We start from the raw sequence: 23,835 nt of genomic DNA on the forward strand, positions 1-23,835 counted from the left end.
CTTTGCCCTGGGACCCAGTGCACATGGAATCCTGTGTGTCCCTTTCAAGAGTGGAGTCTCTGTTTCCTCCAGTCCTATGGAGCGCCTGCACACATACCCCACTGGCCTTCAACACCAAATGCTCTGGGGGCTCCTCCTCCCAATACCAGATCCCAGGGGACCTGATGTGGGGCTCAGAACTCTCTCTCCTGTGGGTGAGCCTCTGCAATAATTACTTTCTAGTCTATGGGCCGCCCATCTGGCAGGTATGGAGTTGCTTATATTGCATAATCGTCCCTCCTACCATCTTGATATGGCCTCCTCTTTGTCTTCTGGAATAGGATATTTTTTTATAGTTTTCAGTCTATTTTCTTGAAGGTTGTTCAGCAGTTGGTTGTAATTTTGTTGCTTTTTTGAGAGAATTGAGCTTCAATCCTTCTATTCCACCATCTTAATCCCATCTATGAAAGGTAAACTATTTTGAATGTGGAAGGGGCTATTTTAAAGTTTGAAGTGAAGGTAAGAAGCTGACTCCCCAGTGCTACGAGTGGGCCACATAGAGGAGGAGCTGTGGCTGTCCCCTCAATGTCTGGAAAGGACTGGCCCCTGTGCTGAGGGTCACTAAGGAGAGGGCCTGGTTCTGAGACCTGCTCAGCCTGAGGGGCCAGAAGGGTGCTGTCTATGTGGTGTGGCTGGGTCTGAGCCAGAGGGGCCCCCAGGAGAGCCCAGCACTCCCATTGAGGTTCCTAGGGGCCTTGCTCTTGGTCTTGGAGTCTGAGATGGCTATGCGCCTTCCAGAATGACTGCCTCTGAGTCAGGCAGTCCCGGCCTGAATCTCAGCCCCTTCCTGCCACTAGGAGGCCGCTCTCCTGATCCTACATGGTAGGGGAGGAAGAGACCCTGCTGACCCTGATGTGTCCATGGCGTCAGCTGCTGGCCACACAGAGGGGCTCAGAGAACCATGACTCTACATTTTTCTCCTATTCACTGCCTTTGGCGCCACAGACCCATGATTGGCAGGTACACAGTGACGCTGGCCCTGTGAGGATCCTTGCAGTGGGGTAGATGGTGGGGCAGCCTCAGCCCAGGCCACCTGACCTGGGAGCCCTGACTGCTGAGAGCCACTGCAGGCCAGTCACGTGGCCATCAGCCCCCTGGCAGGTCTGGCTGGCTGCAGGCGGAAACATGGGCCTTCCTCTACCCCTCCACCTCCATCCCGTGAGCAGGGTCACCAGGACCTGCTATGTGCCAATGGCTGGAGATAGTCATTGAACTGGACCTCTTGGCCCAGGGCACTCGCCTGGCCCAAACCACCAGGCATTTGGCTCATGTCGCCACCTCCTCTGTGACTCCAAGGGCTGCCCACCCGATGTCCAGCAGTTCTCTGGCACCTTCCTCAGGGTCCAGCTAGGACGGAAGTGACCGTGCAAGAGACAAGGTTTCCAAGCAGCTGCTAAAGGGCCCTGAGGGGTCCAGGCTCTGCAGACCTTCCTAGAGCTTGAGAGGCTTCCCGGGCCACACACTGGCAGGCACTAGACCCAGGCTGCTGCCTGCAAGCCCTGCTGGCCCACCCACACTGGGGAGTAGTGAGGTCATCATGGAGATTAGGATTAGGACCAGCAAAAGCGAATTAGCATTTGTCCTCATTCCTCCAGGCTATAGCTGGGCAAGGTTTCCAGCTTGGACACCTCTGCATCTGTCCCGTGCGACCCGTGGCAGGGTGACCAGCAGCCACTCCCCTTGGAGCTCACACAGCCTGGCCCCAACACACTTCCCCAGGTGGGCAGCCCTCGCGGCCCCATCACAGACCCAGCTTCTGGGAAGGGAGAGTCCCTAATGGGCAGTCCAGTGCAGGAGTGGGGGCCGCCTTTTCCATCTTGGGCTTTCTGCTTCTCACTCGGCTTTGGGCATCTCATCCCTGTGCCTCCCCGCCGCCCCCCGTGGCCGAGAAAACTGCACCACCCACAGGACCCAGGACCTCTTCATCTGGGGACCCTCTTGACAGCCCTGGGGTTGGGAGGAAGGGGTGGGGCTGGGAGACAGAACCCTGTTCCCAACCAGAGGAGGGTCACCCCAGCGGGTCACAGAATTGGGGACTCTGCAGGAGTCCTGGGGTTCAGCCCTCTGTTTACCTCATGAGAACACCAGGAGGTTATGGGCCTGCCCCAGGGTGGGCAGTGAGACAGCACCATGAGGGGCCTGGATGTTGGTCCAGTGCAGTGGGTGAGGGGTTTGGGGCCACCCGAGGCTCTGCTCCTGTTTAGGGCTAGCATTAGCTGAGGGTTGTGGCAGTGCCTCAGGGGAGATGTGACCATGTCCAGGGCCAGGGTCATCCAGGCCCTCCCTGGGCCCCTGGGAGCCACCACCAGCCATCCACCCCTCCCTGGGCCCCAGGATTAATCCAGCTTAGTGAGCACGCAGTGCACGGCCCAGCTCAGCATTCCAGGGCACTGTCTAGGGTGGGGCCTGGAGAAGGGCGGCAGCCTCAGGGGAAAGCAGCGCAGTTGGGGATGGACACCAGGTAGGCACCTTGGGGCAGAGGGGCAGGTGGGCTCTGCACAGCACACAGGATTACCAGGGCTGCTCATCTCCTGCAGATGACCCCCCGCCACAATTGGCAGCAGAAAAAGCCCTGGTCCAGCCATTTGGGCCCCTAGATATTGGGATACAACTGCTCCCACCATGCCCCCCTCTTCAGACAATGCTGACACTGTCTGATCTTCATGTCCCCAGCCCAGCCACATGTGGCCTGAATGAGGCCCCAGCTGTCCTGGGGATTTGACTTCCTGTCCCTCTGCTGCTTCACATCAGCCTGTCCTGCAGTGGCAGCAAGCCACAGGCCCCCGAGTTGTCAGCCAGCAGGCCTGGGTATGTGAGCAACAGCCTCAGCGGCAGGGCCGGGTTCTAGGAGGCAGGTGGGGCCGAGGCAGGACCGGGTCCCATTGCCTGAACAGGGTTGTTCCCCAACATCCTTGTTAGTGTCTCTAGGAGCCCAGATCCATTCTGGAAAGGCCACGGGATCCCCTGCCGCATCCAGGGGCACCCAGACAGGGATGAGGATCTAGAGTGACAAGATGAAACATGATGGCACAGGTTCTCTGCCCTGGGACGCTTGCAGGTGGGGTCCGTAGGGACTTGGACCCTGGCCCTGCACACACGGCCGTGTGGCCTTGTGTGGGTTCCCTGGCTTCCCTGTGCCTCCATCCCCTCCTCGGGTGCGCTGTTAAAACATCTGCCTCAGTGCCCGTGAGAGTGGCCCCAACAGCCCTGCCCTCTGCAGTGTGTGGTCTGAGGGCAGGGATTGGGGGGCAATAGAGTAAGCAGGTGTGTTTGGGGTTGAGCCAGAGAAGGAGGACGACGCCAGGCCACCTGTGAGGGAGAGCATGGGGGAGGCAGGGCCCGGGGAGGAGCGTGGAGAGGACTTGGGAGAAGGTCTGTGTGTGAGAGGCTGTCAGCTGTCCCAGGAAATATAACGAACACTCCATTTTCTCTTAGAAGAAAAAATGATCATTCCTCTAGTGTTTAGAGCTTCATAAATGTCAAGGGTAGGAGGAAGGGAGCCTGACTCATCTTCGCACCAAGATCATCTTTCCCTCTGCTTTTTTTTAAGTTTAATTTTTTAAATTGAAGTATAGTTAATTTACAATGTTGTATTAATTTCAGGTGTACAGCAAAGTGATTCAGTTGTAGATATATATGCTTTTTCAGATTCTTTTCCCTTATCAATTAGCACAAGATATTGAGTATAGTTGCCTGTGCTATATATATAGTAGGTCCTTGTTGGGTATCTGTCCCTCTTTGCTTTTGCAGTCTGGAAGTTCAGGGGCCATGCAGTGCCCTCTGAGTTTACGGAAATTATTTACTATGACCTTTAGCTACTATTTTATACAGTTGTTTATGGTTCTTTTACAAGCTTTGTTTTAAATGCCACACATAATATGACAGCAAAGTATCCATCTGTGTTAAATAGGCAGAGAGACGACTGCAGGAGCTGTAGAGGGTTGGCAGGGAGTGACGGCGGCAGGTGGCACTAAGGGAAGGCGAGGGCAGAGGCGAGAAGCCTTGTGCAATAGCGTGAAGAATTGGGTGGGGCAGGCCACGTGCACCCATGCGGGGCACCCACAGACCCTAAGAACCGGAAAATTGTGAAGCACCAGTCATGTGTCTCGCCTGTAACAAAGCTCCATGCAACCTCAGCCCCTGTACCCTCTCTCTAAGACAGGAAGGCAAGGGGACGGTGCCTCATGTGGACCTAGGGTCCTGTTCTGCTTACCTCTCCCGGGCAGCCCCTCCTCCCCAGGGCTCCATTTGGGGGGATGGGATGACCAAGCAAGGTGCTTCCCTGAAGTGGTGCCTGGCGCCCACCCAGGGAGATGAGGGTGCTTCCTCCACCAGTGCCAGGCCTCTTGAGTGAGTTTTGGACACCACTGTGCATACAGTTCAGTGGTCCTCGAGAGCTGCCTGGCCAGCAGCAGAGTTAACTGGTGCTCCTGCTCTTATGACTCCTTCTTTGGTCAGGAAACAGGTGGCAGGAGCCCAGACTAACCTAAGTGGGCACTGGGGCCAAGCTGAGGGTTGGGGGCGGGGGGAAGCAAGGATGGCATGGACATGGGTCACTTGGGAGTAGCAGCTGGGGATGGATGGAGCTCTGGGTTGAGGACCAGGGGTCTGGGTCTGGTGCCTCCTGCTGTCCCACCTTAGGGCCTCCATTTCACTGCCTATGGGATGGGGGAGGGTCCTGAGGGCCCTCTCATCTCATAGGACTCCTGAAAGGGTGTGCACCATTTCTCAGGTGCCCAGAGGAAATCCTGCCTTCCCACCCCACCGCTACCGCCTTTTAACCTGCCGGTGCAGACCCAACAGAGACTCGGCCTGGCTGCCAGGAGTCAAGGGGGTGGCGGTTGCCCTGTCTGCTGTCAGGCAATGAGGAAAGGGCAGGGACAGGGCAGAGCTAGAGGCCACTGTGGGGCTCAGGGCGGTGAAGGCTTGACTTCAGGTCCCAAGGTCTCCCAAGACCTGCCCGGGGTCTCCACCTCACATGGTAGTCAGTGACTGCAGCTCCGCACCAGCATGTGGGCCTTATAGACCCAAAATAGCCCTGCAAAGGCCTTGGATGTGGCCTCTGTCACCTCCAGAGCCTGCTAAGTGCATAAGGAGATTTCTTTCCTTCCCCATGAAAGTCTCTCCCTCCCACCAGCCTGTGCCAGGACACCTGTCAGCACAAATCCCTGCCAATTCTGGAGAAGCAGGTTATGGAGGCTTAGATGTGGCAGGGCAGGGACCAGACCTGCCAGGGAGGCAGGAGGCCCTTCAAGACGCCTCCTCCCCAGAGCCTTGTGGGGAGAACTGCTGGGAGCTGAGCCTCAGTTTCCTCATCTGTCAAATAGGAAAGATCCCACTCCCTGCACCTCGGGGATTTTTCTGGGTGAGCTGAGGAGGGACCCCGCAGGGCATGGCTGATGTGGCTCACAGATGGATCATGGGCTCAGAGGGGCCTTGCAGTTCCTGATCACACACCCTTTTCCACCCACTTGCTGGTTTCCTCGGGCCTCCTTTCCCACATCTTCAGAAAGGCAGCCTGGGGGGAGCCCTGCCCACTCTGCCCAGTGCTGGGGGGTAAGACAAGATGGGATGATGGAGGGACAGTGCCTGGGAGGGCTTGTTAAGTGGGGAGCGCCATGCCCAGGGCCAGCTGAGCAGCCAGCCCTCGGGAGCCCAGTCCAGGGCCCTTTCCACCAAGTCGGGCCAGCACAGGGCTTGGCTCCCTTGTGGGGGGAGAGCCAGTGGGGCCCGGCAGGCAGCCATCCATCTCTGCTCTCCTGAGGGGGTCCAGGACACCCACCCCCCAGTAAGACATTCACTCATCCAGCAAATGCCCTGGAGCAATGGCTGAGTCTGGAGGATTCCATGGGCAGAAGAGAACCAGGCACAATCACTGGAGAAACTAACTTGCAGACGTGAGCTTGGGGAGGCCAGGGCTGGGGGCCAGACTGAGGTGGGTGGGTGCTTTCCCTGGGGGGATGTGGGAGAGGCCTGAGGAGCAGTGGGAAGTGGCAGGTGGATAGGTACATGCTGGGCACCGACTATGATGGGGGTTATGTCCATCAATACTTCCTTCACCCCAAGCTCCTGTCTCCTCCCTGGCTGTTCCTGACAGCCCTTCAAGGAGTGCTATGTGGTCCCTGTCACAGACGAGGGGCCACGTGCCTCTCTCTCCAGGAATAAAGTCTCTAACCCTCAGGGTCAGACCGAGTATGATGTATGAGGAGCCCAGAAGTTGCTGGGAAGGGGCGTTGGGGAGTAGCAGCCCCAGGCCACTGATGCAGGTTGGGTCAGGAGATATGTCCTTTCCGACCCCATTAAAGGGGTCCAGAAAGGGCAAGTTCAGAGGTGCCCAGCTTGGACCTCGCTGCCATCCAGGGACAGCTGAGGCCCAAGCCCTCCTCTCCACTGTGATGACAGGGGCAGAATGACCTATCCCCTGCTTCATAAGAGTGTGCTAGGACCACTTATAGACCCAGGAAGCTGAAAAGAATCTGGATGTCATAGTGGGCCACGAGTTTGAAGGGAGATCCTTAAGAGCAGAGTTGGAGTTCCCGTCGTGGCGCAGTGGTTAACGAATCTGACTAGGAACCATTAGGTTGCGGGTTCGGTCCCTGCCCTTGCTCAGTGGGTTAACGATCCGGCGTTGCCGTGAGCTGTGGTGTAGGTTGCAGATGCGGCTCCGATCCCGCGTTGCTGTGGCTCTGGCGTAGGCCGGTGGCTACAGCTCCGATTCAACCCCTAGCCTGGGAACCTCCATATGCCACGGGAGCGGCCCAAGAAATATCAACAACAACAACAACAACAACAACAACAAAAAAAAAAAAGAGCAGAGCTCATGTGGTACAGCCTTTGAGGTAACTTGGTGGAACGTTCCAGTGCCAGTTCCTCTGCCAGACAAGACCCTTTATCTCTGAACCCGACAGTAGAGAAGGTGGCTTCCCTTCCTTCTGTGCCAAAGCCACGGTCTGGGCTGAGCTGCCAGGGGCTCATTGGTTTCAGTGGGGACAAGGTGTCGTGACAAACCCCAGGTTGGCACAAGCGAGGATGCAGCAGCTGAGAGCACAGGCCCAGCCCTGAGGAACACCCAGCAACCCAGCTGAGCTGCTGCCAGCGAGGCAACATGACCAGCAACACCGAGGTTTGGTGCTCTTGAATGGCATCCTGACTGTGGGGCATTGACCAGGGCAGATGCCAGGCTTGAGAAATCTGGGTCCCCGTGACCCCACAGAAGCCAAAGGGGCAGCCAAGGTGTTTGTGAGTCACTTGGTAAAAGGAGCAGGAGGAGAGACACCCTGCCCCTGTGCTCACAGGCCATGTCCCCTTCCCAGGCCTGCAGGGACTTCCTGGCACTAGCAGAGACACACAGCCGGAAATGGCAGCGTGCTCTGCAGTATGAGCAGGAGCAGCGCGTCCATCTGGAGGAGACCATTGAGCAGCTGGCCAAGCAGCACAACAGCCTCGAGCGTGCCTTCCGCAGCGCCCCAGGCCGGGCCTCCAACCCCACCAAGAGCTTCAGTGAGGGTGAGTGGGCCGGGATGGCCTCTGTGCACCGTGCACCCCACCCTCAGAGTCCCCTCTGCCAGCTGGCTCAGCTCAGGCAGCTGCCATACGCATACCCCTCACGCCCACATCCAGCTTGCCCTGGTCAACTCTGGCTGGCCATGTGCCCTCGTATCCCCTTCACCCCCATGATGGGCACAGAGAACCCAACCGTGCCCTCTGGGTGTGTACCCAGAGGGGGTACACACACCCAACCTCAGGCTTGGGGTCATGGGTACCCTGGAAAGGGGTTCCATCAGAAAGAGAAGCCAGGCCACAGAGAGACTGACTAGCATGTTTAGCGATCAGAGGAAGCTTCTGGAAGGACGGAGGCTCTGAGTAGGAGGGTGAGAGGAAAGCATGTTCCAGGAAAGGAGCATGGGCACCACAGCTAGGTGACTGGTGTGGGGAGGGGAAGAGGAGCCAGGGGTGCTCAACCCCCATGGGCAGCTGTGATTTTTGAAGTTGCAAACTGAGGCAGCAGCTCCATGTGTCTCTAGGAAGCCTCTTAACCACCAAAGGTGAGGACAGTGAGGAAGATGAAGACACCGAGTACTTCGACGCCATGGAAGACTCCACGTCCTACATCACCGTGATCACCGAGGCCAAGGAGGACAGGTGGGCTCGCAGGCCAGGCCACTGCCTGGAAGGAACCACTCCTGGGCCAGCCTTGCCCCCCTGTTCTGCTCCATCTGTTCTTCTTTGCACTTAGGATTTTTTTTCTTAAGTCTTGTTCCAGATGGTATTTTTGCTTAGACTGGTTCTGTTCTCTCTTAATTCAAAAATGTCCACATAGAGTTTATATCAGGATTTCATTTTAAGTGGAGCTGGAGCACAAGATCCTGGTTGCATCCAGTTCCTGCCCCAGAACCACACAGGGTCCCCACTCTGCCCCCGTGTCAGCCTTCCAGAGCGAACAGAGACACAGAAAGCCCCTTCCGTTTTCTATTTCCAAGCCTTTGTTTCATTTTTTCATAAATGCTTGCTCTTTCAGGATCCTTCCAAATATACATTATCATAACCAAGGCAGTTACTAGCACCAAAAGCCACGTTGCCACATGCCCTGCGACCCTTAGGAGGTGCCTGTAGGTGACTGAGCTGGCAGGACACATGTGGAGGGAAGAGAGCGAGACAGTGGGTGGCAGGGCTGCGGTCAGAGGGAAGCACTTGGGGCTTGAGCATAAATTTAATAGAACTATTGTTTCTCTACTCACCAGGACTATTTATTCTCGTCAGATTGCTTTAGGTCCCAACACTAGAAGGGCTGGCAGGTATGGCAGCATTGGGGGACACAGAAGTACCCCATGCCCCACAGGTGTCAGGCTCCCTGCCACGCCTGGGAAGGAGCTGCCTGAGTCCTGGGGACAGTGACAGAACTGATGCAGCCCAGGCTGCCCACCACCACCACTCTCACCACGAGATGTGACAGAGCCATGTGCTCTGGTGCTCGCCCTCAGGAACCACACGCTTCCCAGTGGCCTTGCTCTCCAACTCTGTTCCATTGCTGCCCACCCCACCCTGTCTTCCTTCCCTGACCCCTGAAGCCCAGCCCGGCAGGGAGGAGGCCAGTGAAAACCTGTGGCCGCTCCTTTTTTGCCTCCATGGACCAGTGTGTTTTCCTGGTTTCATCCCAGGAAAGGGCTGATTTGGATTCCTTTTGCCCCTCAGTGAGTTTTACATCCTCTTAGCAGAGTGTTTCCCACTCAGAATCCTTTTCCATTTCCCATTATTTTTCAAGTTGAAGTATAGTTGACTTAAAATGTCATGTTTAGTTTTAGGTATATAGCAAAGTGAGTTATACATATATATATTCTTTTTCATATTCTTTTCCATTATGTTTTATGATAGGATATTGAATATAGTTCCCTGTGCTTGTTATTATTTTTTTATATAGTAGTTTGTATCTGCTAATCTCAAACTCCTACTTTCTCCCTCCTGCCTTCCCCTCTGTAACCAAAGTTTGTTTTCTATGTTTATGAGGCTGTTTTGCAAATAGGTTCATTTGTGTCATATTTTAGATTCCACATATAAGTGATAGCATATTTGTCTTTCTCTGACCTACTTCACTTATTATGGTAATCTCCAGTTGCATCCATGTTGCTGCCAATAGTATTATTTTCATTATTTTATTCTTTTTATGGCAGAGTAGTAGTCCATCATATATATATTGAATCTTTATTCATTCATCTGTTGATGGACATTTAGGTTGCTTCCACGTCTTGGTTATTGTGAATAGTGCTGCTATGAACACTGCATTTCCCAGTAATATTTTTGAACTGCTTATATTGCTCTCAGATTAGCACAGCTTGGCCATTCTGAACATTCAATTTTATTGCCTGGTAGTGCCACCCTTTGGCCTCTGAGGCCAGGCAGGTCCTGCTCAGGCTCCTCCTGGCTCCTTGCCCAACTCCTCCATACCCCGAGAGCCCCTAGGACCTAGGCTTTGCCTCCTTGTGCCCAACCCTGGCTGCCTTCCATGCCCTGGCAACAGCCCAGGCCCCTCTGCTCCCACCTGACCAGCAAACAGGTTACCCCATGCTCAACACTCTTCAGCTCCCTGGTTCCTGGCACAGCCCCCCTCCTCATGCTGCAGCTACACTGGGATAGTGGGCAGGTCCTCTGCCAGGGTGTTCCCTGGCCTGCAGTGCCTTTGCCCTCTCCTCCCCAGAGAGTCAGGTGGGTTCTTTCTATCAGAGGCCGGGCTGCCAGGTGCCTGCCCCTGACCCGGCTGGTCCAGTCACCCCCCCCCCCCGGGGGCTCCCTCAGCCATAGTGCTCCCTGCTGCTCTGGTCACCATCTCACCACAAGTCCTCCAGGGCATAGAGATGCATCCAGCCCACTTCCTTCCTTTCGTGAACCCCAGTCCAATGTGGGAATCAGGCCAGCACAGTGAGGACACAGTGGGGTCTATCTGTGACAGAGGGGACCCATGGGGCTCCATGGGCTCTCCCAGAGGTCAACCAGTCCTCAGAAGGGGGTCGTGTGCAGGGACCCTGAAGAGGACTTTGCTGGGCGGCTGCTGCCACGGGGCACAAGTGGGTGGGAGCCCCTCCAAATCAGTGCCCCAGGTCCCTCAGCCCCACCTGAGTCCCAAGCTGGAGATGTCCCCATTGGAGACGAAGTCTGCCCCTTGGACCTCAAGGAGGGGGCTGGATAGAAGGTGGCCAGGTCCCCAGGAGCCACGACTTGTAAATAACTTGCCTTCCCTTTTGTGTTTCCCACAGAAAAGCTGAGAGTGGGACTACAGGCTCCGTGGAATGGACCTCAGACAATGTGAGTCAGGGGGACCCCCAGGGGGATTAGGAGGGAGGTCAGCACTTGGAGCTCAGGCCCCCCAGGGTGGGTCCTGCACCCTGGGTACCTTTATCTGAGCTCAGACAGAGCCTGCCCCTCCCGCCAGCAATGTGTGGGTGCAGGTCTTGTCCTCAGACCGTGCTGGATCAGAAATGAGGGTGCGGCCTCGGGGGCCAAGGAGGCGTTCTGTCCTCTGCTGATGGGCACACTCTGCTTCTCTGGCAGGTGCTAGATGGCGCCTCACTTGTGCCCAAGGGCCCCCCCAAAGTCAAGAGGCGTGTCCGCATCCCGGACAAGCCCAACTACAGCCTTAACCTCTGGAGCATCATGAAGAACTGCATTGGCAGGGAGCTCTCCAAGATCCCCATGCCGGTAGGGCGCTGGGGCAGGGCGGCCCCAGAGGGCTGTTTTCCTGTGCATGGATGGGAAGTTATGGTCCGTGGGAAGTACAGGCAGTCCTGGGTGTCACTTTCTCAGGGTGGAAATCCCCCCAGAGCAGAGGTCACAGACTCAGAGAGGAGCCGCCAGAGGGGCTCTGTGCTGACCAGACCTGGGGACCCACGGAGCACCTCCTGCCCTGGTGGGTGGGACGTAGCAGGGTCGGGATGGGTGGAGCTGGGTGGGACCAGGTGGGCCCTCCTCTGTGCCTGGTGCTGCCCCAGTGCCCACCCCAGCAAGGTCACCACCCAGCTTGACAGGGCTGGCGTTCTCATGCTGCTGGACCAGAGTGGCATCTCCATGGAGGGGAGTAGTGGGGGGCTCCAGACCAGACCTGGTTTCGCTGTGTGATCCAAGAAACTTGCATAAGAGCTCAGAACATGAGGAAGCACACTTCACCCATTCACTCACTCATTCGTTCCTTCACTCACTCCCTGATCCCTGATTCATCACTTAAGCCAGAGACCCTGACCTTTGTGGCATTTACATCCTAGGAGGGGAGCCCAACAGTAATAGAAATCTGGAAGATGCAGCAGGTTAGAAAGTGATGAGAGTTGAAAACAGGCAGAAAATGTAGAGGGAACAGCAGGAGGAGCCGGGAGGCAGGCAAGCAAATGGGGCTACGGTTTTAGGTGAAGGTGGTCTGAGCAGCGAAGTCCCTGTCTGATAAAAGCAAGGCCGCCCAAGGCTGCCGTGCCAATGGAGCCCAGGTATGTGCTGGGAGTGAAGGATGGCCTGTGAGACCCCTGACCTGACCCACCCACCTGCCCACAGGTCAACTTTAACGAGCCCCTGTCCATGCTCCAGCGGCTGACGGAGGACCTGGAGTACCACCACCTGCTGGACAAGGCAGTGCACTGCACCAACTCCGTGGAGCAGATGTGCCTGGTGGCGGCCTTCTCCGTGTCCTCCTACTCCACCACCGTGCACCGCATCGCCAAGCCCTTCAACCCCATGCTGGGCGAGACCTTCGAGCTGGACCGTCTGGATGACATGGGCCTGCGCTCCCTCTGCGAGCAGGTAAGGCCTGCACACTCCTGCCAGGCCTGGGGGTCAGAGCCAGAGAAATGAGACAGGACCTCTGGCCCAAGGGGCCATCAAGACAAGGTCCAGCTGGGCCTCTTGCAGCAGGGGCAGGTCAGGAGTATGCCATGGAGTAGGCCTCCTGGGGACAGTGAGGGCCATGTAGGAGGGCAGCTGGGTGAGGTCAGTTTCATGGCATGGGGCAGAGGAAGACTCCCCTTGGCCAGGAAGTGGGGAGGGGGTGCCTGTAGGGCACCATCAGAGAGTTGAGTGCCCCATGGGGCCACTGTCAGTGACGATGGAGGCCAGGCATGTGAGGAGCCCCAGGTCCTGCCCTAGGCCAGGGCTCAGCTGGCCTCCATCCTCTCCATCCCTTCTCCAGGCCTTCCTGGCAGAGACATGTGTTCTCCCCACAGGGCGGAGCCAAAACTGGGCCCCCAGGCTGGGAGCCTCAGCAATGGCATCTCAGCCCAAGCCCCTGGCATCCTTGTCTGAAGGGTGATTTTGTTGGTGCTTCACTGGCTGCTGGGAGGACCTAGGAGGCATTGCACGAAGGTGTCCAGGATAGATTCTGGGTCGGGATGCCAATGAGTGCCTCCTGTTTATTGGGTGCTGCTCTGGGCCCGAGGGTTGAGCTCAGAAAGCAGACAGCTTGCAATCTGGTGGCTTGTTTCAAAGGCATGCTCTGCCTGTTGTGGGGAACTGTAGGAGGTGGGACCAGAGGCAGTAGGAGGTCAGGCTCAGACACATGTAGAAGGTAGGGATTTGTTGATGCTTTAGATGTGGGGAGGGAGGCTGGGGAAGGCAGCAGGAATGACCCCAGAGTTCCTGGCCTGAACTACTGAGTGAGCGCATTTCTTCATTGAACAGAGCTGATCAAGTATCTGTGATGTGCCAAGGACTGCTCAGGTGTTGAGGGTACAACCAGCTGGGTACCTATTCTCACCAGGCAGAGGGTGGGGAACAGGTACTGTGTATGTGGATGGCTCTGGTTCTTTCAGAAAGGGGTGGTCCAGAGCAGTTAGGCTGACACAGAGCAAGGGAGAAAGAAGACAAGGTCAGAGAAGAGGAGGCGGGCAGCAGGAGGCCTGTGGCTTTTCTCTGAGGGGGAGGTGTCACAGCAGGGCAGAGGGGACAATTTTATGGGGAGCCCCTCCATGGATGCTTTGGGGAGAGTGCAGCATGGGGTGTAAGGGTGGAACAGGGAGGATGGAGAGGCTTTTGCACCATCCACTGAGGCCTGGAGGCAGGACTGAGGAAGGGGCAGATTCTGGATGATTCTGGATGCTGTTTTGAAGAAAGTACAGCCAGGGTTTGCTAAGGATTAGATAAGGAACGTGAGAAAGAGGGGCTGGGGTGACTCTAGAGCATGTGGTGTGAACAGCTGGACTGGCTACATCACCTGCCTGAGAAGGAAGGGATGGCACAGAGCACCAGGGCCAGGTTGCTGGGGTCACGTCCCTGAGTTGGCCCCGGGTGTGTGGGGGGGGAGAGGGGTGAGTAGTATCGCTGACGGGGAGTGTCAGGAGCTCTGTGTAGTCTGGGGAGCTGTTCAAGTGGAGGTGTGCAGTGAGGCTGGAGCCCACAGCTGCAGTTATTGGCAGGGTTGTGAGACGGGAGGCTGGGAGAGGCTGCCCCTTAACCCTGAGACCAAAGGAGCCACAGGATTGAGGAGGAACAGACAAGGGGAAGTTGATGGTGCTTTCCTGGCCAGTGAAGCTATAGTCAGGGTGTCCAGTGCTGGAGAGAATGGGGCAGAGGTGCTGGGCAGGCAGAGCAGGACACTGGCCTGGACACTGGCGCTGCAGCCAGGCTGGTGGGAGGCAGAGCCCAACTCTGCCCCTTGGTTGAAATGGCTTCCTGGTTCTGGGCCGCCTCAGTGTAACCCAGCACAGATGAAACTTCTGCAGGCGGTGGGCAGGTTAACTAGAAAGTGGGCATGAAGCCCCTGGTAAAGCCTAATGCCCTCCCATAGCCACACCCTTGCTTTCCCGCTGGAGTGCTGTCCTTTCCAGGGCAGGTGGTAAGGGGTGGGTGCCTGACGTGTGTCTGTGGCTCCCAGGACCACAGAGCTATTCATATTAGGCTTGGGGTGGGGTTGGGGGCAGGCCTTGGCCGAGTCTAGAAGACGCTCATGTCCTGTGGGTCTGGCCTCAGGTGAGCCACCACCCGCCATCGGCTGCGCACTATGTGTTCTCCAAGCATGGCTGGAGCCTCTGGCAGGAGATCACCATCTCCAGCAAGTTCCGGGGGAAATACCTCTCCATCATGCCGCTAGGTGAGCCAGGGCAGAAAGATGGCTTTGGACGTGTGGGAGGGTTCTGCCAACCCATGAGCCAACCTGGGGCCTCCAGGGACAAAGATAGTCCCCCTGAAGGCCTCCTGGATGCCCCCTGGCCTGTGCCCTGTCCCCAGTCTGCACAAATACTGTTTCTGGTTCTCAGGACCCTGGGACTGTGGGCAGGTGGGGCAGGCTGGCTGGGACCCAGCATGGCATGCCCTGACCTCTGACCTTTTTTATCTGGCCTCCAGGTGCCATCCACTTAGAATTCCAGGCCAGTGGAAATCACTACGTGTGGAGGAAAAGCACCTCAACTGTGCATAACATCATCGTGGGCAAGCTCTGGATCGACCAGGTCAGGGAGCGCCCCCCGGGGAGGGGCCTTGTGACCTGAGGATCAGCCACTGACCACTCCCATCCCTCACCAGACAGGGGACATTGAGATTGTGAACCACAGGACCAAGGACCGGTGCCAGCTGAAGTTTTTGCCCTACAGCTACTTTTCCAAAGAGATGGCCCGGAAGGTAAGCAAGGCTACCTCTCAGAGCCTCTGGGGAGTTGGGGAACCCAGAGTAGGGCATGTGCCTCCACTGGCTCTGCCAATGTCCACAGGTGACAGGTGTGGTGAGTGACAGCCAGGGCAAAGCCCACTATGTGCTGTCAGGCTCGTGGGATGAACAGATGGAGTGCGCCAAGATCGTGCAAAGCAGCCCCAGTAGCCCCAGCTCAGACGGGAAGCAGAAGACAGTATACCAGACGCTACCAGCCAAGCTGCTGTGGAAGAAGTACCCGTTGCCGTGAGTGGGGCTGCAGGGCAGAGAGCAGGCAGGAATCAGGGAGGGAGACAAGGAGGGGAGTGGGCAGTAGACAGGCAGGCTCCCCACGCAGTGAGCCAGGAATCAAACAGCAGGCATGGGAGGGTTCAGTCCAGGTGTCATGTAGCTGACATCCCAGCGCAGGAGCCAGACACCCAACTGTAAACAAAGGTGACATAATCAGGGGTAGCAAGTCCTAGGCAGAGACCTTAAACAGGCTGATAGGACAAGTCCCCATAGTCCAAAGAGTGAAAAGCAAATGTGAAAGCAATTGCAGGAAACTATAAAAAGTGGCAAAGCCAATTCCAAAGAGAATGAAACAAATTCTACAAAGGAAAAATAAAGTAACTAAGATTGAGAATCCCATGGGAAAGTTTAATAGACAGAAGCCATTGCCTGAATACAGGTCAGAGGAAGTAATCTTCAGATAGAGACAAGAGCTGAAAAAGACAAGAAGCTGAAGTGAGAAGCCAGCCTCATGGTGACCCTAGCGAGTCCCTGGAGCCTGCGTGGGTGCAGTTAGGGTGCACAGTGTATGTTGAATCTGAGAGCGGGGTCAGCAGGCTTCCAGTCAGAGTCCAGAAGAAAGAACCCGTATCTGAGGAAAAAACAGCAGAGAATTTTCCACACCTAAATCTACATAGTGAAACTGCTGAAACTAAATCAGAGAAAATGCTAAGCGGCCAGATTTTAAAAGGATGTTAATTGGAGTTCCCTTGTGGTGCAGCAGGTTAATCCAGCATTGTCACTGCAGGGGTTCAGGTCACTGCTGTGGCACAGGTTCAATCCCTGGCCCAGGAACTTCCACATGCCGTGGATATGGCCTAAAAAACAAAAACAAAAACAAAAACAACAATAAAAAGACATTACTTTCTGAGGAACAGCAGACTGACAGCTGTCTCCTCATCAGCAATAATGGGAGTCCAAAGACAGTCAAATGAAATCTTCTATGTGTGAAAAGACTCACTGCCAGCCTAGAATTGATGATACACCCAGCAAGAACATTTTTACAGAAGAAAGCTGAAATAGACATTATCAAACCAATAAAAACTCCTTTTGCCACCAGCAGACCTGCACTAAAGGATATAAGCTCCCAGATGGAAGAACCAATATGTGTGAAGTGAACAAAAACCACGTGAACAGTGAATAAATAAGAAGAATAATGTCCTGTGGGGTTTTAAATCTAAAAAATCTAAACATTAAGTACAATTGCACAATCATGTGAATCAGAAAAGGGATAACTAGATCTGTGGAAGGAAACTTTATTTGGAGGCCCTTGTGCTGCCCAAGAAGAGGGTCAGGATGCACACTAGCTTTTGACTATATAAAGTATGCATACAGTAATTCCTAGAATCACCACTACATTAATATGTTTAATTGGAATCCCAGAAGGAAAGGAAAGAAATAAAAATGGAAAAGAGAGAAATAGCTGAAGAAATGATGGAAATAAATTTCCTGGAATAAAAATAAAGAGATGAAAGATCTTGCGATAAAAGGGCCTATTAGAGGTTCCAGAGACGAGAAATAAAGAAAAACTTCTGCCTGGACCACACCATAGTGAAAAATTACGGGTACTGAGGGGAAAAGTCTAATAGCTTCCAAATAAGAAGAGATTTCAGTAGAGAAACATCAGATTTTGTTGTTGTTGCTGTGTTGCTTTTTAGGGCCGCACCTGCTACATATGGAGGTTCTCAGGCTAGGGGTTGAATCAGAGCTACAGGTGCTGGCCTACACCACAGCCCCAGCATCGTGGGATCTGAGCCATATCTGTGACCTACACCACAGCTCACGGCAATGCCGAATCCTTAACCCACTGAGCGACGACAGGGATCAAACCTGCGTCCTCATGGTTGCTAGTCAGATTCGTAAACAACAGGAACTCCAACATCAGATTTTTTAACAGTCAGCAATGGAGTAACAGTTTCAAAGTAATGAAGAAAATGAAACTAGAAGGTGAAATGTTCTGTCCAGCCAAGCTATCATTCAAATATGAGGCTGTGATAAAAAGAAATGTTCTCAGGGGAACAGCCTCAGAAGGTTCGTCACAAAAAAGCCCACAATGAAAACGGTATTGGACACAGCACTTTAGGGGAGAAACCAAATCCAGAATATGCTTGAGTAGATACATGAAATGAAAGGCTGTGTGTGTGTTTTAAACAAGTACTAAGACCAAAAAAAAACAGAAACTATTCCCACAATAGTCCAGAATTAAAAGTGTTAAAAAAAAAAAAAAAAAGGAGTTCCCATCGTTAACGAATCCAACTAGGAACCATGAGGTTGCAGGTTTGATTCCTGGCCTTGCTCAGTGGGTTGAGGATCTGGCATTGCTGTGAGCTGTGGTGCAGGTCGCAGACGAGGCTCGGATCCTGCGTTGCTGTGGCTCTGGTGCAGGCCGCAAGCTGCAGCTCTGATTAGACCCCTAGCCTGGGAACCTCCATATGCCGCAGGAAGTGGCCCTAGAAAAAAGCAAAAAGACAAAAAAATAAAATAAAATAAAATAAAAATAAAAGTGTAGATAATGTTAACGTGATGGGGTTTGAGAAAACAGAGAAAGCAAGAGATATGAATGTAGAGATAGAAGATTTTTTAATTAGTAAGAAAATAGTAAAAAGAAAAAGAAGGAAAAGTAAAAACAGTAAATTAATACAGTAAAAATAGGGTCCAAGGAGTTCCCTGGTGGCCTAGCAGTTAAGGATTCATCATTGTCACTGCTGTGGCTTGGGTTCAAGCCCTGGGCCAGGAACTTCCACATGCCACGGTCATGGCCAAAAAAAAAAAAAAAAAAAAAAAAAAAAAACCAAACTAGGCCCAAGCACAATAATGTTAATAGATGAAACTCACTAGTTAAAAGGCAAAATACCGACTGGATTTTTATTGCTTTTTTAGGGCCACACCTACAGCACATGGAAGTTCCCAGACTAGGGGTTGAATTGGAGCTACAGCTGCCTGCCTACACCACAGCCATAGCAACAAAGGATGTGAGCCATGTCTGCAACCTACACCACAGCTCATGGCAACACTGGAACCTTAACCCACTGAGAAAGCCCAGGGATGGAACCCGTGTTCTCATGGATACTAGTCAGATTCATTTTTGCTGCACAACAGGAACTCCTGATTGGATCTTTAAAAATCCAGGTGCATGCACCTTGTAAGAAAGATCCAAAACATAAAGATGGGCAAAGATTGAAAGTAAAAGTATAGACATACCATCTATATAGCTATATAGTATCTATTGCCAACCAAAAAAGCTATAATAGCTATATTAATATCAGGTAAAAATAGATTTTAAGACAAAAACATTATTAAAGATGGAAGATACATGATAAAAGGTTGAATTCTTCAATAAGATATAATAATATTTTCAAACATGATGCTTGTAGTAAAATGGCCTCAAAAATACACGAAGCACATACTGATAGTAAAGGGAGAAGTGGATAAATCTGTCACCACATGGGAGACTGAAAGGTTTCAATATACCCATCTCACTTGTTAGAGTCAAATGGGAAAAACAACCCAGCAAGGAGAGCAAACTAACATAGAACATACATTTACTTATGGTTGCAACAATCAGAGAACATGTTTCTTAATCAATATACATGGAATTTATGCAAAAATCAATTGTGTACTTAAACCCAAAAGAAAGCCTCAACAAATACACAGAGAGTAGCACACAGACCACAATCTATGATAAGACAAGTTAGAAGTTATGAACAAGATGTCAAAAAGTCCTCACATATTTGGGAAAAAATTTAAATTGCTAAATAAGTCATGGGTAAAATAATAAATCAGAATGGAAATTTTAAAATGCCTAGAACTGATTGAGAAGTTCAAAACTGGCTAGGTGTTCCTGTTATGGCTCAGTGGAAACAAATCTGACTAGTATCCATGAGGACACAGGTTCAATACTGGCCTCACTCAGTGGGTTAATGATTGGGCATTGCCATGAGCTGTGGTGTAGGCTGCAGACACAGCTCAGATCCTGCATTAGTGTGGCTGAGGCATAGGCTGGCAGGTGTAGCTCTGATTTGACCCCTAGCCTGATAACGTCCATATGCCACAGGTGCAGCCCTACCAAAAAAAAAAAAAAAAAAAAAAAGACCAAAAACAAAATCCTGTCTGGAGGTTCTCCCCTTCATTCCAGGCCTTATGGAACCCCACATGTGAAGTTGCAAGGAAAATGAGCTGCTTATAGTATAGTATCTCCAAACACACCAGGAAACACAACACACAAATTGGCCTAATAAGCAGTGGCTAACAGAAATAGCAGCAGAATTAGGAGTTCCCATCATGGCTCAGCAGAGGCAAATCTGACTAGAATCCATGAGAATACAGGTTTGATCCCTGGCCTTGCTCAGTGGGTAGGGATCTGGCATTGCCAGGGGCTGTGGTATAGGTCATAGATACAGCTCATATCTGGTGTTGCTGTGGTGTAGGCCAGCAGCTGCAGCTCTGATTCAACCCCTAGCCTGGGAACCTCCAGATGCCTCAGGTGGGGCCCTAACAAGACCAAAAAAAAAAAAAAAGCAAAAAGCAACTGGCTTGATGTGCTAAAGGCAATGCTTCAAAGGAGATGTACTGCCTTAAACAGGTATATAAGTTTACTAAGGCTTTTTCTTTTTTGAGTTTCCATTCTAAGAAATTAGAGAAAGTTCAACACATAAACTGAAAGAAAGAAGAAAATATACCTTAAAAGTAGAGATTAATAAAATAGAAGTAAAATAAAGAAGTTCAAAAAGCAGGAAGTTGATTCTGTGAGAAAAAAAGTGAACAGAAAACTACTGGCAATACAACTGATCAAGAATATAGAAATAAATATTGTTAATGAAAAGAGTTTCATATGACAAAGTATAAAGACATCATTAAAACTCAGATTGGAAGGAGAAATTCTTTGAAAAATATAATTTACAAGAACTGAGTACAAGCTTCTGCCATGGCAGAGTGGATTAAAAATCCAACTGTAGCAGCTTGCGTAGCTGCAGAGGCGCACGTTTGATCCCCAGCCCAGCACAGTGGCACAGGTCACAGCTGTGGCTTGAATTTCAGTCTCTGGCTCAGGAACTTCCATATGCTGCAGGTGAGGCCATAAAATTAAGGGAAAAAAAATAAAAATAAAAAAAAACACTTGAGTCTAGAATTTTTTAAAAAACCATGAATAGTCCTATAATAATTAAAGAAACTGAAGCAGTAGTTTAAAAATTCCAACAGGGAAAACGCAAAGCCCAGATCATTTTTAGGTGAAACTGACCAAATTTTCAAGAAATATATTATCCCAACTTTATATAAAATCTTCCAGACCACAGAAAAAGAAGAAATACTTTCCTCTCTTATACCATGAGGCCAATATAAGATACCTGATACCAAACTAGCTAAATGAGTAGTAGGAAAATAAAAGTTCTACCCTCTTTCATTTGTGAATATATAAGCAAAATTCCAAAACAAAACATCAGAAGACCCAAGTGTATAAAAAAGATAACATTCTTCAATCACGTTTATCCCACATATGCAAGGATGATTTTATACTAGAAAATCCATAAATTAATTTGTCACATTAACAGATCTGAACAAATGCAGAAAAAGCATTTTAGTTCCCTCAATATAAGATTAATATGCAAAAGTCAACTGCATTTCTACAAAGAAAAAGAAAACAACTGAAAAATACAATTTAAGAGAAGATACCAATTAATATCAGAGTATCAATGACCTTGTAATAAATCTTATATGCAGGACCTCTACAGAGAAAATAAAAACTTTGCTGAGATACCAGGAAAGAGTGAAATGAATGGAGAAAGATACCATGTTGATGGGTAGAAAGATTATTACAAGAATGCTGTGATCTAAAGAGTAAATAAATCAAACAGAATCCCAATAGTGATTTTCATGCATGCTGAAGTTACAATTTTTTAACTTATATTGAAGAAAAATGGACCAGGATATTTCTAAAGAAGGACGAAAAAGAGAAGACTCGCCTTACTAAATACCAGGACTTATTTTGAAGCTAGAGTGAAACGGAACAGTGAGCCTGGAAACACATACAAGGACATGCACGTATCCTTGGTGTAGAGCACGGATATGTCCTCGGCATGTCAGATCACGTGAAAAGATGGCACCATCTACTAAAAGGATCTGGGAAAATGGTTGTCCATATATATATCCCTTACATTATATAACAAAAACCAACTCCAAATAAAGGTCTTACAATAAGTATGAAGTCTGACTTCCTGTTAAACTAGAAGTTAAACTCTAAGTAGAAAATATAGATGAGTATCTTCTGGAACTTAAGGAAATATTATCTTAATACACAAAAAACACTGATGGATTCTATTACATTAAAATACTTTTGTTCATTAAAAGAAATTTTACTCATTAAAAAACAATGTCAAGCAAGGGAGAAGAAAACATAAACTTGGAGAAGATAATCACAGTATTTACATTTGACAAAGGATTAGTATTAAGAATACATAAAAGTACTCTACCAGCAGTTAATAATTATAAAAAGAATACATTAAATAGTTTAAAAAGAACTTCTAATTAATAAATACAGCAAAAAAAAAAAATCCAGTTGGTGAAGTGCAAGAGTGATGAACAAGAATTTCACAGAAGCAGCAGCATACATGGCCAGTCGTCTTATGAAAATGATCAACACTGTAGTTCCCTGTCGTGGCTCAGTGGAAACAAATCTGACTAGTATCCATGAAGATGCAGGTTCAATCTTTGGCCTTGCTCAGTGGGTTAAGGATTTGGCGTTGCAGTGAACTGTGGTGTAGGTCACAGACTCGGCTTGGATCTTGCATTGCTGTGGCTGTGGCGTAGGCCAGCAGCTATAGCTCCAATTCGATCCCAGCCTGGGAACTTCCATATGCTGCAACTGTGGCCCTAAAAAGCCAAAAAAGAAAAAAAGAAAAGAAAAAAAAATGATCAACATCATTGGTCGATCATTACCAACATCATTAGCAATCAGGGAAATGCAAATCAAAATCACAATGAGATGCAGCCTTACCTTCAGTTCATTTGAAAAAAATGAAAAGTCTGATCCCAAGTGTTGAAGAAGACATGGAACCACAGGTCACTGGTGGTAGTGTGAGCTGGTGTGACCATGCTGGAAAGAACATGGTCACAGACTGCATGTTACCTCCTAAAGAACACCATCACAGACTGCAGCCCAGCAATCCCATTTCTAGGTATATACTCAAAGAAATTCCTGTAAATGTACAATAGGAAACATGCATACGATTACTTCAAAGAAAAAACCTGGAAATAACCCATATGTATTGGGTGAATAACTATAGTATATTTATACAAGGAAATATTTACAGTGTTTGAAACAAATGAAACATAGCAACATACATTATAATCTTAATAAGCAAAGTCCTAGAAGATTACATATATAATATTCTTTTTATAAAATTAGAAACAAGTATCTAAAATATATGTATATGAAAAAAATGTATATATATATGTATTTTGCTGTATAGCAGAAACTGGCAGAACAATGAAAGTCAAATATACTTTAAAATTTTTAATTTTTTATTACAGTTGATTTACATTGTTCTGTCAATTTCTGATGTACAGCAAAGTGACCCAGTCATACATCTACATACACTTTCTTTCTGATATTATCTTTCATCATGATCCATCACAAGTGACTGGACATAGTCCCTGTGCTATACAGCAGGACCTCATTGTCTATCCATTCTAAATGTAACAGTTTGCATATAGTATCGCTGAACTCCCAGTCCATCCCACTCCATCCCCTTTCCCCTTGGCAACCACAAGTTTGTTGTCCATGTCTATGAGTCTGTTTCTATTCTGTAGATAGCTTCACCTGTGCCATATTTTAGGTTCCGCATGTAAGTGATATCATATGGTATTTGTCTTTCTGACTTACTTCACTTAGTATGAAAATCTCTAGTTCCATCCATGTTGCTGTAAATGGCATTTTCTTTTTTAGGGCTGAGTAGTATTCCACTGTGTATATTCACCACATCTTCTTAATCCATTTATCTGTTGATGGACTTTTAGGTTGCTTCCATGTCTTGCCTACTGTGAATAGTGCTGCAATGAACATAGCGAGTGCATGTATCTTTTTGAATGAAAGTTTTGTTTGGATATATGTCCAGGAGTGGGATTGCTGGATCATATGGTAGTTCTACATTTAGTTTTCTGAGGAATCTCCATACTGTTTTTCATAGTGGTTGTACCAATTTACATCCCACCAACAGTACAGGAGGAATCCCTTTTCTCCACACCATCTCCAGCATTTGTTATCTGTAGTCTTTTTAATGATACCCATTCTGATTGGTGTGAGGTGGTACCTCATTTCGTTTTGAGGTAAAATAAACTCAAAATGGCTTAAACACTTAAACATAAGACAAGTCACCATCAAACTCCTAGAAGAGAACATAGGTAAAACATTTTCTGACA

The 23,835-nt window shown here is 50.2% G+C and overlaps 1 protein-coding gene across 1 annotated transcript in view; it reads left to right on the forward strand.

Annotated features, from left to right (window-relative positions):
* OSBP2 (oxysterol binding protein 2) overlaps positions 1-23,835 on the forward strand; it is a 178,418-nt gene that overhangs the window by 149,022 nt on the left and 5,561 nt on the right. The window contains exons 4-12 of the mRNA XM_047762157.1: positions 7,353-7,545; positions 8,064-8,181; positions 10,788-10,836; positions 11,083-11,229; positions 12,070-12,315; positions 14,476-14,596; positions 14,851-14,954; positions 15,028-15,123; positions 15,212-15,396. Coding sequence (XP_047618113.1) covers positions 7,353-7,545; positions 8,064-8,181; positions 10,788-10,836; positions 11,083-11,229; positions 12,070-12,315; positions 14,476-14,596; positions 14,851-14,954; positions 15,028-15,123; positions 15,212-15,396 — 1,259 coding nt within the window. The remainder of the gene's footprint in view (positions 1-7,352; positions 7,546-8,063; positions 8,182-10,787; positions 10,837-11,082; positions 11,230-12,069; positions 12,316-14,475; positions 14,597-14,850; positions 14,955-15,027; positions 15,124-15,211; positions 15,397-23,835) is intronic.

This window comes from Phacochoerus africanus, chromosome 15, assembly GCF_016906955.1.
Source record: "Phacochoerus africanus isolate WHEZ1 chromosome 15, ROS_Pafr_v1, whole genome shotgun sequence".
In the NCBI taxonomy this organism is placed as follows: Eukaryota; Metazoa; Chordata; class Mammalia; order Artiodactyla; family Suidae; genus Phacochoerus; species Phacochoerus africanus.